General features: G+C 42.8%; 1 protein-coding gene across 10 annotated transcripts in view; it reads right to left on the bottom strand.

The window, feature by feature from the left end:
- The window catches only part of fam172a (family with sequence similarity 172 member A), a 684,886-nt gene that overhangs the window by 196,517 nt on the left and 473,152 nt on the right, over positions 1-15,217 (bottom strand). For all 10 annotated transcript variants that reach the window (XR_005942765.1, XR_005942766.1, XM_041185659.1 and 7 more), the window contains one exon: positions 10,946-11,030. Coding sequence is in view for 8 of the 10 variants with exons in the window: in XM_041185659.1 (XP_041041593.1) it covers positions 10,946-11,030 (85 nt within the window). In the remaining 2 variants the exon portion in view is untranslated. The remainder of the gene's footprint in view (positions 1-10,945; positions 11,031-15,217) is intronic.

The raw sequence follows: 15,217 nt of genomic DNA, 5'->3' as shown, positions 1-15,217 counted from the left end.
ACCTAGCTGAACATACTACAGTTGCATATGTGATGTTAGCTTCACTAATTATTGTCTCATGGTGCACTAGGGCCAGGAAGGTTGCTTGCAGATTGAGATAAAAAATTGAATTGTTGATAGCACACTACATGGAGTTTAAATAAAAAATATAATGCATAAAAGGTACTGTAATTCAAATTGGAGTGAAACAAGGGACTTTTTAAATTTTACTAATATCAATCGTGTACTGAAAAGATTCTGAGCTACCAAATGTTGCAATAGCATAAAAAATTCTAACTATACTTGGCAATAGAATCTTGATTATGTCAAACCATCTGGAGATTATTTAAAAATAGCTACCACAGATCTTAAAGTTCCATTTAAGAAACTGCTGGTGTCCAGGTCTTATGGGTACTTAGTGAGTGCATGAAAGGTTCCAATAGCATATGTCATTGGTGCAGTTGCAATTACATTACAGAACAAATTTTTGTAAATAGTGGAAGAACTCATCTCCACTGAGAATAAAACAAACAAAAAGCGGCAGTATCCAGGAGGAAATAGTAAATAAACCAGTACACGATTCAGTAATTCATATTGTGTCAGAGATAAAGCAGGGATTTCAAGAAATAGCAAGATAACATGGTAACTCTTCATTACAATAATGATGACTGGCCTCAACCAGCTTAGAATTACAATACACAACAAATTAAATCTAAATCTAACATGGTTTTTCCACTACTTAAATAAATTCACACAAGTTTACTTTAGTGTTTGTGCACAGCTACAATGGGGGAGTTTTACCAGGCCGCTGGAAACAAGTTTGGAGGTGGGGGTGTGGTTGGAAAGCTGGGGGTGGGGGGTGAGATTAGAAATAAAAAGGTGTTGGCCAGCAATGCCAATGTGGTTCTGCCTCTTCCTCCTGACCAGGGCGCAGCTTCTGTGCACTGAAGGCAACCTGGACTGCAGCAGGAGAAAGCCGGTTGAGGCTGTTAATGAATCAATTCACAGGCATTTCCAGGCGCAATGGAATTTTGCCAGTGATACATGAGGCCCCCACATTGTCTTCAGCCATGTGCGCCATGAAAATAACATTTAATCTCACGTTAAAGGCGCAAATTGGCATCTGCAGGCATAGGTTTACAATTGCCTGATTATCTCCTGGATACTGTTGTCCTTGGATTGTACTGGTAGTGAAGAAGTGTCTGCTGTTTCCTCCAGCTGTTTCACACCTAAGTTTTGTCCCATTTACCTCAGCCGCACTCAATTTAGACACGTGAAGGCAACCAGCAGCCTTGCAATCACACATGCTGAATCACCCTCCAGCCTCCTCAAGCCACCGGCTGTCTCTAATTGGACAGTGATCGCAGAGGTGCCTTCTTAATTGGATGCCTATTGGAAGACTGTACCAGCAGTCCCCCTACTGCAGTGGTTTACAATCTGAAAATGGTCCCACCGTCCAGAAAAAATCTAAGGTGAGAAAATTCATTCCAGTGTGTTGCAAATTGCAATTTTCTGCCATGGCTAATGATCTGATTTAAAGCTGAGGTAGATCAAAGCATATTAAATATTAAAAGAGAGGTAGGGAGGGTACAGGTGAGGTCAATTTTGTGGTCCAGGACCTGTGTGTGTGTGTGTGTGTGTGTGTGTGTGTGTGTGTGTGTGTGTGTGTGTGTGTGTGTGTGTGTGTGTGTGTCTGTGTGTAATCAGAGGTCGGGGGTGGGGCATTGACGATGAAGTTGGAGAGATCGGATGTGGCACATAAATGAGGACCGGCAAGAAAGAGACATTGATGAGGGAAATTTGTAGAGATCTGGAGGAAATTAATGGGATGGCCAGACAGATCTCAGGAGGAGGGGAGGAGATCACAGGGAACTGGTTGAGGGAGAGTCTAAGAGGTGACTGATGATTATGGAAGACATTGGAAGGCAATGGATTGTGTGGGGTGGGGGTGGGTGGGGTTCTAATCGCTGGGGAGGTTAACAGGTTAGTTTGAGGAGGCTAGGAGAAGCACTCCTGCTTTTGCTGACCTATAAGCAGTTTTGGAAAAGCACTTACCTGTTCCTTGCCTCTCCTTAGCTGCTGGGTTGAGATCCAGTGTCCAGCATTAAAGCTGGAAGAAAAAAAAAATCCTATGCCTGAAACTTCTTTAAAATATTTAAATGAGTGACCTGCCTCCTAGCAGTGGGTTGGTAACTCAGCCCTCTTTCCGCTCATGTTAGAAAACAGAAATGCGCGGGTTCAAGGCAGGTTGGATTCAGCTTTTTACATTTTTACTTCCCACCTGACACAAACCCACCTATTTTTGGGGTTAAAATTCCCCTGCTTACTTATGATGAGACATTGGAGAAAATAGGGCTTTTTTTTATCAGAATGAAGGTTAAAAAATCTGACAGAGATGTGCAAAGTTATTAAGGAATTTGATAAGCTAAATAGGGAGGAACTATTTGTACTGGTTAGTTGGTTAGCTAATAACTACAGGGGCTAATTTTAAGATTAACAAAATAACAATGGAGGTTGTCAGAAGTCATCCCTTGCAGAGAGAGTTTTTAGGACGTTGGATGTCCCACCAGAAATAGTGAAGCAATAAATATTTGAAAAATAAACATTTACTTTCTCAATAGTAAAAGCTAGAAACTGTGGAGGTCCAAAAAGATTTAGGGGTTAATGCTTATTGCTCATTAAAATCTAGCAATCAAGTACAAAAAAAAATCAAAAAAGCTAATGGAATGTTTGCATTAATAACATGATGGGACTCAGTGGAGCACATTGCTCCACCACGCTGTGATAACTTCACGTTATTATGATTGTGTAGCTCTCCTTGGAGTCCTTTCCCTGCAGGTTGATGCTCTGCAACTATAAAGCTGAAAAAAATATTTTTATTAAGAGCTTCCATCTCACTGAGGAGGTTTCATTCAATTCACACCCAACAACTTACTCTGAAAGCTCTGCTCATATTTTGATAAACTGTAACAAATTCCACCACAGCAGCTGAGACAATTCACACCATTCCAGAACAATCCATAACATTCTAAATAAAACAACCCACAACATTCTTAAAAAAAAAGTCAATTTGTCTTATCTCCCAATGTCAATAGATCTTTTAAAAAATCTAGGATCTGGAACGGCACATGCAAAACTAATTAGTTATTGGGCCATGCCTAGTCTGTACATCACGTTTCATTGAAACCTATCCCTTAGTTTTTGAGATGTACTATTTACAAACAGATTAGCAAACAGGATGAAAACAAATCCACCCACCTTCAGTGGTGGAGGTGACTAGAGAGTTAGAAAACAAAGGGAAGAAAGTTTTGCTACAGCTTTACAGAGCCCTGATTAGACCATATCTGGAACACCATGTAAAGTTCAGGGCACTGCACCTCAGAAAGAATATGCTGGCCTTGAAAGGAATGTAGTGCAGATTCCCCAGCACATAACCAGGCTCAAGGGTTAAATTATGAGGAGGAATTGCATTCACTAGGCTTGCATTCCCTGGAATATAGAAGTTAAGGGATGGTTTGACTGAGGTTTTTAGGATTTTGAAATGAATTGAACAGGGTAATTTGAGGGATTTTTTTAAGCTGGGTGAGGAAGTAACGTTAAAACTATAGCCCAGCTGTTCAGTAGAGAGGTTGGGAAACATTTCTTCACACAAAAGACGGTAGAAGTGTGGAACTCTCTCCTAAAAATGCAGTACATGCTAGTTCAATTAATAATTTTAAACCTGAGATTGACTGATCTTCGCCCGTCAAGGGTAGAAATATATGGAACCAAAGTGGATGGATGGAGGATGGAGTTAGCCCTCACCTCACTAAATGGTGGTATCAAGGGGTGAAATGGTCTACTCCTGTTTCTATGGTCTATACGTTTTACGCGGGTGTTAAGGGAGAAAAATCAGATGGAGTTCTTTACATACTCGTTTTTCGATATACACTGTGCAATTCAGTGTGCCTTGGTGCAGACCTAGGAAAATCTCTCCTCATATTTCCTATTCTCATGGCTTGGCCTGTTAGAAGCTTAGATAGCATATCTTTAGTGCTGCTGGATTGCTTGTAGTTAAATCCTAAATCAGAACACCAAGGACTGAGAGTAACCGCAATTTCATAGGAATGCAAAATAATTGGAACACTGCGAATCTTTGGCAGAATACTTGGACGGTCATAATCTAAACAATGTAAGTAGTTACAAACACTGTAACATGAAGCATGCATACATGCTCCATAGATAACCAATAGATACTTAAGGATGATATCATTCAAAACGTGTTATCCTCTAGTTGCTCCACACATGGGGCTAAACATCCAAAATGCCAGCAATAGTATATGTCTTTTAATATTAGCAGGATGTAACAGGACGATAAAACATTAACATAGTGCAGAATATGTTCTGCAACAGTAACAACAATTTGCATTTGTACAGCACACTTAACAAAGAAAATGTCCCATGGCAATACAAAGAGGAGCAATCAGACTAAAATTGACTCAAAGCCAGAGAAGAATATATTAGGTGAGGCAACATACAGTTTAATAAGAAGTGTATCTTAAGGAAGGCCTTAATGGAAGAGGGGGAGGAGTTTAGAGAGAGAATTCTATGTGAAGGCACTGCCACCAATGATGGGATGAAGGAAGGGGATTGATAAGATACTAGTCAGAGGGATGGAGAGTTTCTGGTTGGGGTGGGGTTGAAGGGACTAGAGTTATGGAGGAGTGAGGCAGAGAAAATACTGTGAAATAAACATATAGAACAAAAGGAATTGTTTTATTTATTCATTGCATTAAATAAATCTAAACTGTTTCTACTAATCATCAAAGGCAACCATTTTCTTGTGATTTGGAGATATTGCTGATATATTATCTATATTTCACTGTAAATGAACTGGACTAAGTCTGGATCAATTTTCCAAACTGCAGTATAAAATCTGGTTCCTTCAATAGCTGACACAACAGCATTTTTCATATAATTGAAATAGGAACTTGTATGCATTTGTCAACATATCAAAGGGCAGAATTTTACCCTTGGCAGGGGCGGTCATGAAGCCGACCGCTGCCCGTGACTGGCAGCGCACCATAATTTTACGTGGGCGGGCTAATTAATGCCCGCGCAGCATAAGATGCGGCTGCGGAATGAGCGCAAATGGGCAGGCAGGGGTGGGTGCTCAATGTCTGCCGGAGAGAAACTCTTGTCCCCAGCGATGGGAGGAGGAGGAGGCCACCCTACTTCACCAACTAGGCCTGGTAAGAGGTGGCATCTAGGGTCAGCAGCCATGATGTGGTGGGGCGCACATGGATGCAGTGCCGGAAGCGCTTCAACGATCTCCTGCGATCTGGAAGGGTGAGTACCGTGTTGGCATTGGTCACTTTGCAGAGCCCATTCCCCTGTGGACCTCAGAAGTGTTATAGTGTGAGTGGCAAATGTCAATGTGTCAGCATCTGAGCAAGGGGTGAGCCCTGACTGAATGCCTTGAAGCTCTAGAGTCACAAATTGGCTGAGCCCTGCGAGGTATTCCTCAGGTAGGGTTGGTCAGGTTGCAATGGAGCTGCAGGTAGAGAGTGGACTATTCAATGCTCCTCTGTCCTTTCAGGAGAAAACATCCCATAACAATGTAGAGATGTCGTATACTGGCAGGAGACCGCCACACCTACTAATCCTCACTTGCTATGAGCAGGACGCCCTGGAGCTGGAGAGGCGCCATGCACCTAGGTCAAGCCGGTGAGAATGTCGGTAATTGCAACCATTCCACTGTAGTTTCCAAATTGATAATTGAAAGACGAGGGCACCCCAATCTCTGTCTCATGAGGCTGCCAGGCATGCACAGTAAGTGTGACGACTTCAACTAATGACATGTCCATGTTGTTCCTTTTAGACTCACCACCAGCCCTTCAGGATGAGGAGCCTGAAGGCCCACCCCGACCCCTGAGGTCAACACTGATCAGAACACACCTGGGTCACATCCGCTCTCTCAAGCAGGCACCAGCTCAGATACCAGCACCTCAGTGGGCATTAGATCACCGACTACTATCTCGGTGCACATTGGTGAGGGCACTTCACACTCGCTTGAAATGCAGGCAGAGACAGAGTGTGCCCAGGGTGCCGGCAATCAGAGGACAGCTGGGGACCAGTACAATGCTCAGTCGATGGCTGATGATGTGCATCTGGAGTTGTCCATGATGCAGCAGATGCTGGACATACAGCAGGGTGTGTGGCAGGATCTGGCAGAGATACTTGAGGGAATGTGTGCCATGGTCTCCATTGTGGAAGAGTCCTTGTGGAGCACGAGCAATGCGTTGATGCTCATGGGCCAAGCGCAATGCCTTCTCCATGTAGAGAGCGGCAACTCTCATGGAGAGGCTCAGGAGCTGAATCAGGGGTTCCTGAGGGTGCGCCTGGACCGGCAAGCCCTCACACTGGCAATGCCCTTAGGTGGTCACTGTCAGTGTCAGAGATGAATTGAGCACCCAGTATCCCAACTAGGTGTCCGTCCATTAATGGTGAGCAGGGAGGTCCAGAGCAGCTGGCGAAGAGCTCATGCGGCATTCACGTTTTTCAGGAAACCTCATTCACGGGTGGGATGAGATTTCCTGAAGCTTTTATAAAATAAATAAATAAATTTTCCAAACTTCACAAACATGTCTCAGCTCATGTGACACTGTCACATAAGGGGGCACGTTTAAATAAATTTTTAGTTTATTTATTAAAAAGTTTTGTAACCCATTCAATCTACCTGAGGCAGCTCTGTGCTCAGGGAGATTGCTGCGCTCTTTCAAGCGTATGCACGAAAGAGCGTTGGCCCAACTCTCCTTCCTCCCCCCACCCACATAGGTAGCACTGAGCACTACTAGCTGCGCATTATGCTGGGCGGGCCTTAATTGGCCTGCCCACGTAAAATGCCAGCGTGCAGCCAATCATGGGCGGCAACTGGCTCTGTGCCTGCCCCCACCTGCCATAGGGAAAATTCTCCCCATTGTCTGTTGACTGAGCAGCTGCGTCAAAGTGTTCTTCCTCAACTGCGTCATCTCTTTCCAGTGCCAGATTGTGGAGAGCGCAACATGCAAAGACTATCAGTGACACACAATCTGGGGGATATTGCAGTGCGCCCCCTGAACGGTCCAGGCATCAGAAGCGCATCTTGAGAACGCCTATGGCTCTCTCTACCACAGCACTTGTAGAGGCATGGCTCCTATTGTACCGCTTCTCAGCCTCTGTTCTTGGATGGCGGAGAGGCGTCATGAGCCACCTTTTGCGGGGATAGCTCTTGTCACCAAGTAGCCATCCATCCAGTCGGGCTGGAGCATTAAAGAGCCTTGCCGCCTGGGACTATCTCAGGATGTAAGAGTCATGGGAACTCCCAGGGTACCTTGCACAAGCTTGCAGAATCTGTATCCTATGGTTACACACTATCTGCACGTTCATGGAGTGGAATCCCTTAAGGTTGACGAGGGCACTCAACTCACCTGCTGGCGCCTTGATGGCCATTTGTGTACAGTCAATTGAACCCTGGACATGGGGGAACCCAGAAATCAAAGCCTCTGGCTCACTTTGCCTGGCTGGCCTTGTCCGTACGGTAATGAACAAAAGTCAATGCATGCTGAACAGAGCTTGAAGTAACTGTGGACAGCTGATTGGGAGACTCCACACAGGTCCCCCACTGAGCCCTGGAGGCATAGAAGTTGAGGGCCACTGTGACCTTCAGCACCACTGGCATGGGTTGTCCACCCACACAGTCGGATCTAATCTCAGAGCCGATCCTCTGACAAATGAAGGTCACCGTCTCCCTTGAGAGGCGGAGCATCCTTTGGCATTGCATGTCAGACATATTGAGGTAGCTGCATCGCCGTCTGTAAACAGTGGCAGCAGGATAGTGGCGTCTTCTGCGGCCCCTTCCGCCTTGGACTTCCTGTTGGCCCTGCGCCTCTCCTCCCAAGGGTCGCACCCCTGGAGGCTGAATAGGGACATCTGGCTTCCTCCCCCTTCTGGCCTGCTCTTCTTCCTCAGAGGAGGTGCCTTCAGTGGAGACCAGAATCCCCATTACCAGGGTAAGTGAAGGTTGTCTGATACCTGGAAGGCCCCAAGTGGTATGAATCCTCCGGGGGCCTGGAAAACAATAGAGTCCTGAACTGACACCTCTTATTTCTGTCAATGGAGCTCTGAAGCCAAATGATGATGTCCTGTTCACACAACCAAGCAGCAGTAAGTTATATCCTAAACTACAAACCGCTTGTATTTACAAGCCCACTGACCCCTCTTATTCCGCCTGTGGATGAGGTTTTTGAAATTGTGGCCTGCCCGTCTGCCCGTTTAGCCTGTGCAATGGCCTGAAAATCATACGGGCTATGTAAACTCTGAGACAGTTGGTGTCTCAAAGGCCTTTGCTGGCCACTTAATTAACGGCGGGCGCGCCTCCATCTTTATCACACGCCAAATATCGCCAGAGTGCACATCAGCACCCTCGGCCCATGTCAACACGCTTTATTTCATGCTGCGGGCATGTTGGTCACCCACCCACGCGCTGAGCTAAAAATTCTGGCCAAAGAGTGTTTTGGCGATCAGCTAATTAGCTGTAGGGAAATTTAATGACATGTTAAGTTGTAACTTCATTACCAGCGGCCACACCAGGTTTGAAGTACAAAGTGAAGAATGAAGCTTTTACTGTAGTAAGCTCTGATATTTAAAATTAGGAAAATAATGCAGAGTAATCCACATAAGCTGCTACCAACTGGAGTAGGGCTAACAATTAAAGTATGAAGCATATAGAAAAACTTTCAGAGATATAATCATGTGAGCATTCAGTCATGGAACACAAAGAGGTATACAATAAACTCTGATTTAAGTACTTTAAATCACAATCTAAACCTATTCACTACATATGTAAAACTTGCATTTTACTCAAAAAAGGAGCTTGAATGCGACAAAGTAACGATAAGGCTTTCTGCTCCAGCCTGAGACATATTTTCTGAAGGTACAAGATGTTCCTCTCTAAGCAAACAGCAGCAGACAGACGGTAGATACTACACACCAGGGCACATTAACTGATTAGGTAACCACATTACTCAATCAACCTTGTAGCCTTGGCGATATTTGCAATAAGTATCAGTGAAAAATAAGAATTGCATTGGTTGACAAGCATCTTATAAAAATTACTGCAAAATCCTTTGAGGGCAGCCATAATAATATTGGAATTTTCATTAATATCCTTGATAGAACTTACACCTAATCAGTCAAGACAAACTTCAGCTTCATTTGACCTGGGTTAATACTATGGTTCAGCTGGTCATGGGTCAGCTGAGGCAGTTTTAATGCACTTAGATTTAAGTTTGGAAGCTAGTGACATAATATTGCATTGAAATAAATTAGCCTTCATGTTGTATCATCCGTTTTCTAAGTTCAGAAAATGCACTTTTTTTTTGCTTTGGACCAAAATAAATAATCAATTGTGTATATAAAGGCTTGGATTGTAAGAGTCACAATGGGCAGACTGCTGCAAGAGCTGGTAGTTGGAGGTGGGGAGGGGGAGCAAAATAGTGAGATCTTAAACCAATGGCCAGCTGAGTTATGACAATTAATGAGGTGACTGGGCTGTGTAGTAGTGTTAACATAATAGTGCTTTTCAACATCTTTGAGTAGCTTCACATTGTTTTAGAACTCTCTATGTGCATATCAATCTTTTGTGGAAATGCTCATGCTTTGCCTGAGCTACAAACATTTATACTTTGTGGTCTTGGAATTCAAATTTGAGATGTCTCCCACATAATATGGTAGTAATTTTCCACTAGGATTCTAACGTTTACCACTTGGCAACCATAGACAAAATTGGGCAACACTTTGAGACAAACATTAAGTTAATGTTACAAATCTTCTCACTAAATAGTTTTATGTCATCTCCATGATTCTGTTCTATTTGGATATAGATTTTTGGTGCAGAAAATACTGAAATGCTCTTCCTCAAATTTTGCCATGAAGTCTTTACAATCCACTAGAACAGACAGACAGAGCATTGGTTCAACATCTCGATCAAAAGGCAACAGCTACAACAATGCAGCACTTCCTCAGTACTGCAGTAAAGTGCCAGCTTATATTACGTATTTAAATTTTGGAGCACAACTTGCAACTAAAAATTCTCAGACTTAGAGTGAGTGTTATCAATTGAAAACATCTGCTATGAATAATTTAAAGGTAGGTTTTAAATATCAAGTTATTTTAAAATTGGTGCAGTAAGATGCATATAAATTTCTTGACTAATTAGCCAACTTTTTAAAAGAGTGGAGAAGTATAATTTACTTCTTATACCTCTGATTAAAAAATGTTACTCCCAAGTTTCAGTTTTGGATATCTGAGTGAGTATCCCTGTCCAAAAAACAACTTGGGAGAAAGCCAATAACTATTCCGATTTTCAGGAAACATCTATTTTCTACCAGCTGACAAAAGCAATGCTGATGCTGGGGAAGGGCAATGACAAGCTGCAGTGGGATTAAAATTCTCTAGGGATTCTCCCGATTGTTTGGGTCAACTTCAGCAGAGGGTGATTGGGAGAACCCTCATGGAAATTCAACAACAGTTATTTTTGCCCATTCAGTTGCTGATTGTTCCTTTTGCCTTAAAGTGAAGCACATTCAACTGAATTGCCATTTAATCAATACATTATTGTATCATATACATTTTATTGTCATATGCTTTGCCACATTCTTATGTTCCATTATAATGACATTATGAATAATGGTGGATTATGAGTGACACTACCCATTAATGCTGTGAATGAAACACATGTTCAAGGTCATAAAGTGGAAGAATTCCACAAGTCACCTGGCTATCTTTACTTAGCAGTTTAATATCATAAAATAATGAGGTGCAAAAGAAACATCAGTAAGTCTACTGAAACATCTTTCCAACATTTAAAACGCCCCAATGCATCTGAATATACTTTCTCTCTAAGGAAACAATCTGTTCACACTTTTTGAAAAGACTAAATAAGTACCTGCAGAGACTCTTGGACAGTCTGGTAGCATGAATTCTACTGGTGTGTCCAGAGGTTCAGAGCTTGATACCCAGTTGCGGCAGTGCTGGAACAAAAAATAAAAATGAATGTTTAGATTACACACGTATTCCAACAACAAATTTGAACATTTCTTTTTATCTAAAATTCAGCGTAGGTTTTGGGCTAATTTAGGAACTACGTTATTTAAAGTTTAGATTATACAAAGTTATTTATCCAATAAGCACATCTGAATTGAACAACTGAACAATTCTATGGCCATAAATAGATTTATGATTGTGTCAACTTTCTTTAACAGGGGTCAATTTGAAAATGCCTACAGTACATCAACTGCCTCTGACTTTTTTAAATGGATGATGTAAATATTGAAAATTAAAGGTAAAAAGAAAGAAATAGAATGCAGTGGCTCCAGACAAGAATTAAATAAATTAATGGAAAATAATATAACATATAATCTGGATTTGAGCCAGAATAAAGGTTCTGAATATTGCACAGGACAGGTTGTATGATTTAAAGTAAGCCAAACCAATTCAAATATCTCATACGCTGACATAATTAGCTCTGCTGAAAGAAACTGCTTTTCCAAACTTAACTATTGAATTATTGAGCATAGTACTTCAAATTGCATGGCATCTATTTTAACTTATCGTTACTAAACCCAACAGACTCTGCAATAATTGAATACATTTATTTATCTGTGTTATTAATAATAATGCTAGTTTGACAATGCAATGCATTCACAAACACACAAAAATGTGAATGATTTGAAATCCATGGCTCAAATCTTCTGGTCTCCAGATTGTCGAAGACTGTACATACAACGGAAGATGACGTCAGGATCTTGCAGAAGCCCTGACATGCGGACATATGTGGAAGTTGCCCTGGAAGTTTAAACATTTGATGGGGAATTCCCCTGCTGCCGGTATCCTGTGTAAATGTCTCCCATTCTGAGCATGAGTCTGAGACTTGTGCTTGATTCACGCAACTTAGCTTCATAGTTACCCAGGAAATGTTAGTTTAAAACTTGGTCTAAAATACTGGGTAATCCACCCGACTACCCTCCGCCTATGCCAATGCATCATCCCGGCCACCCCTGACAACGCGATTATTCCCTTGACCAGATGTGACTAACTCCCGACCTAACTAACCCTCCGGATGTACCTGATTTCTCCCTGACCATCCCCCGACATAACTACCTCCGACTACCCCATGATTCATCTTCGACCAGACCCAATTACCCCTTCCAGCAACCAGATCCAACTACCCACTCCCCACCTACCCATTTTACCCACCTATCAGCTCACCCATTTACCAACTCCACCACCTACCCACTCACTCATTGATCCACTCTCCCATTCACTCGTCCATTCATTAACACACACTCATTCATTAAAAGGCTAGGGGCAAAATTAACCTTCCGTTGGAGGGGAAGACTCCTTCCGTTGGAGGGAGCAGGCGCTAGCGGTTGGGTTCCTGATTGACTCCCCCGGTTGGGGCGTGCCGCCATTATACGTGGGCGGGCCACTTAAGGCCGGCCCAGATTGACTTCCGCCAGGAAACACTATGCACTCCCTATACAGGCTGGCGGGGGGTTGGGGGGATTCCCTGAGTCGGGAGTGCGCTCTTTCACACATGCATGTGAAATAGCACACAGATCTCCCTAAGGCTAAGTGCTGCCTCAGGGAGATCGGCTCAGATTTTCAACTTCGAATAAAGGAGTTTAAAAATTTTCCCTGCCATGTCCCCTCATGTGACAGTGTCACATGAGTTGGGACATGTCCATAACTTTTATTTAAACCTTTAATTAAAATTTAAATACACTCAAGAAACCTCATCCTGCCAGTGGATGAGGTTTCATGTTTTTTCACCAGCCCTGCCTACCAAACTTAAGGTTGGACGGGCAGTTCCATTAATGATTTTCCAATGGCCTTAATAGGCCGCATCCGACTCGACTGCGCCTCCGCCGACCTGAAAATGGAAATGATGTAGGGTGACGTTGGGAGTTCCACCCATCGTCACCCCGTGTCATTTTATGCGTCGGAGGGCAGGCCCTGCCCCTGCTCGCCGACCGGAAGATCCTGCCCTAGATCTTTAAATACCAGAATGTGGCAGTTAGTGGATGTGGAAAGGGGATGTGTCCTCTTGTTTCCCTGACTCTACACTGCTCGCTGGAGTTAGAAGGGAGATGCTGCGCTGTGCATTTCTACTTCAGCTGGGATCAGAAGATCCCAGAAGAAATGCGCAGTAGCTTCAGAGTGGGAAAGTCTTCACAGGCAGTGACAATCTGCGCAGCATTGCTGCTGACTGGAAGATTCAGAACTATTTCAAAGCAATTGTATGGTAAACAGGATTGGAACCAAGTCTGTTACTTGGAATAGTTCCTCAGCACTAATGCTATGAATAAAGAAAAAAAGTACAATTGTGGCTACTTATAGAGGACCAGAATTCTGTTAATGCACAGTGCCCCAGTTCTTAAATTTAGTTTGAAACATTCGCACAGTAGGATGTTTGTGACAGGCTGATTTCCAAATCAAACAAAATTACTGAGTAAAATTTGGACACTGTAACCTATGTTTTTCCACTGTGGCAGAAGTCCTGCCATCAGGCCTAAAGCATGAGAGGATCCCGCTTCGGCTGACAATGGGACCTGGGAAGGCATATTTCTGGCATTGGCCAATTAAATGTCTGCTGCCAGGGCTGCTGTCCTAATTAAGAATGGCGGACCTTGCCCAAAGCTGCTGGTCCAATCAGGAGGCCAGCTTCTCAAGCAGTCACTGCAGTAATTGCTGAGAATGTAGCTGCAAGGAGAGGGCATCTCAATGGCTGAGACACCCTTGGAGGGGTAAGTAGAATTGGGGGATACCAGGACCAGGCAGGCAGGCAGGCCCCAGTGACTGGGGAGTTTTGGGGGGTGGGGCAGTTGTGGTGCATGGCTAATGAAATGTACAAAAAGGAGGGCCCCCAAACCCTGGACCTCGATGGGAGGTTGCCAGGTTTCACTGGGCAGTCTCCTCATGTGGCAGTGGGCCCTCCTGATGTGGGCAAATTGCCTGCAGAGGTGGGAAGTTACTCTTAATTTGGCTATTTAAGTGGCTCAATTGGGTTCCTGGCAGGCAGCCAATCTGCCTGCTTGCCTGCCGCTGGCAAAAGGGCAATTAGGGATGGGCAATAAACGCTGGCCCAGCCAGCGATGTACACACCCAGTGAACTAATTTTTAAAAATGCCACAGCAATGGGAAGATGTCAAGCATCTTCCTCTCATGCCTTCCTATGCTGTTTTGCCAGCCTTCCCACCTTTCAGTCCATTCCAAAGGGCTGGTAAAATTCTGGCTTATGTAACATTAAGATGCTTATTGTGTTGTTGAACAGTACAAAACAAAGCTTCACAATACACCCCATATGAATACAAGATGTAAAAATTATTAAGGAGTGGGACAAGTGGTACTTGAAAATGTGCAGAATATTCTTATTCTGCACATTAGCACAGATGCTCAAAGTAAAAAATTCCCACTTTCTGGGTACCCACTGTGATCACATTCTAATTATGAATGAATTGCTTTCCCAAATTTACTGAGAAAAATTTAAAATAAAGAAATGGTCACTCTTTCAGTCATTTGTATAGTTTTCAGCTCAGAATAAAGCTTCATAAACTTGCTGTGGAAACGCAAGTGGGTTCAAATTATTTAAATGATGTTGTTAAACAATCTTTCCCCAAAATCACGTTTGATGATTTCTAACAAATATCGACAATATAAAGATTTTTTTTTCTTGGTTAATTGCTAAAACTATGATGGATGTAATGGGAATCTGCATTTCTTTGTGAATTGCTAGACCCAAAGGAATGGCTGTTTAAGGCAATAACTGTTAAGCATTTGGAAGATGTCACACACAAGTTTTGTGTAGTGTGTTAATTGTCTCACATGTTTAGATTAACTTCAGCTTTTATGGAATTGAAGTAACCAAATCAGCTTCATAATATTGTACTTATTACAATTAAATCTTGAAACAAATGAATATTGATAGCATCAATCCTATATATTTACAGAAAATGCAAATTCATAAGCAATAGGTTACTAGTTATTGTTTCATTAGTTTTGTGACTGAATCTTTTACTTCAAATTCAGCACTGTGAGAAATAAATATTTGCATTTATTATTTTTCATTCTTTCAAAGGATTTTCATATTGCTCATTAAGAATTTAGGAATTGCCACTTTCAACATTGAAGTTTGAATATTCTGTAGGGCCACAATCCC

The sequence above is a fragment of the Carcharodon carcharias genome, chromosome 4 (assembly GCF_017639515.1).
Source record: "Carcharodon carcharias isolate sCarCar2 chromosome 4, sCarCar2.pri, whole genome shotgun sequence".
Lineage (NCBI taxonomy): Eukaryota > Metazoa > Chordata > Chondrichthyes > Lamniformes > Lamnidae > Carcharodon > Carcharodon carcharias.
This window is presented reverse-complemented; position numbering and strand designations above follow the sequence as displayed.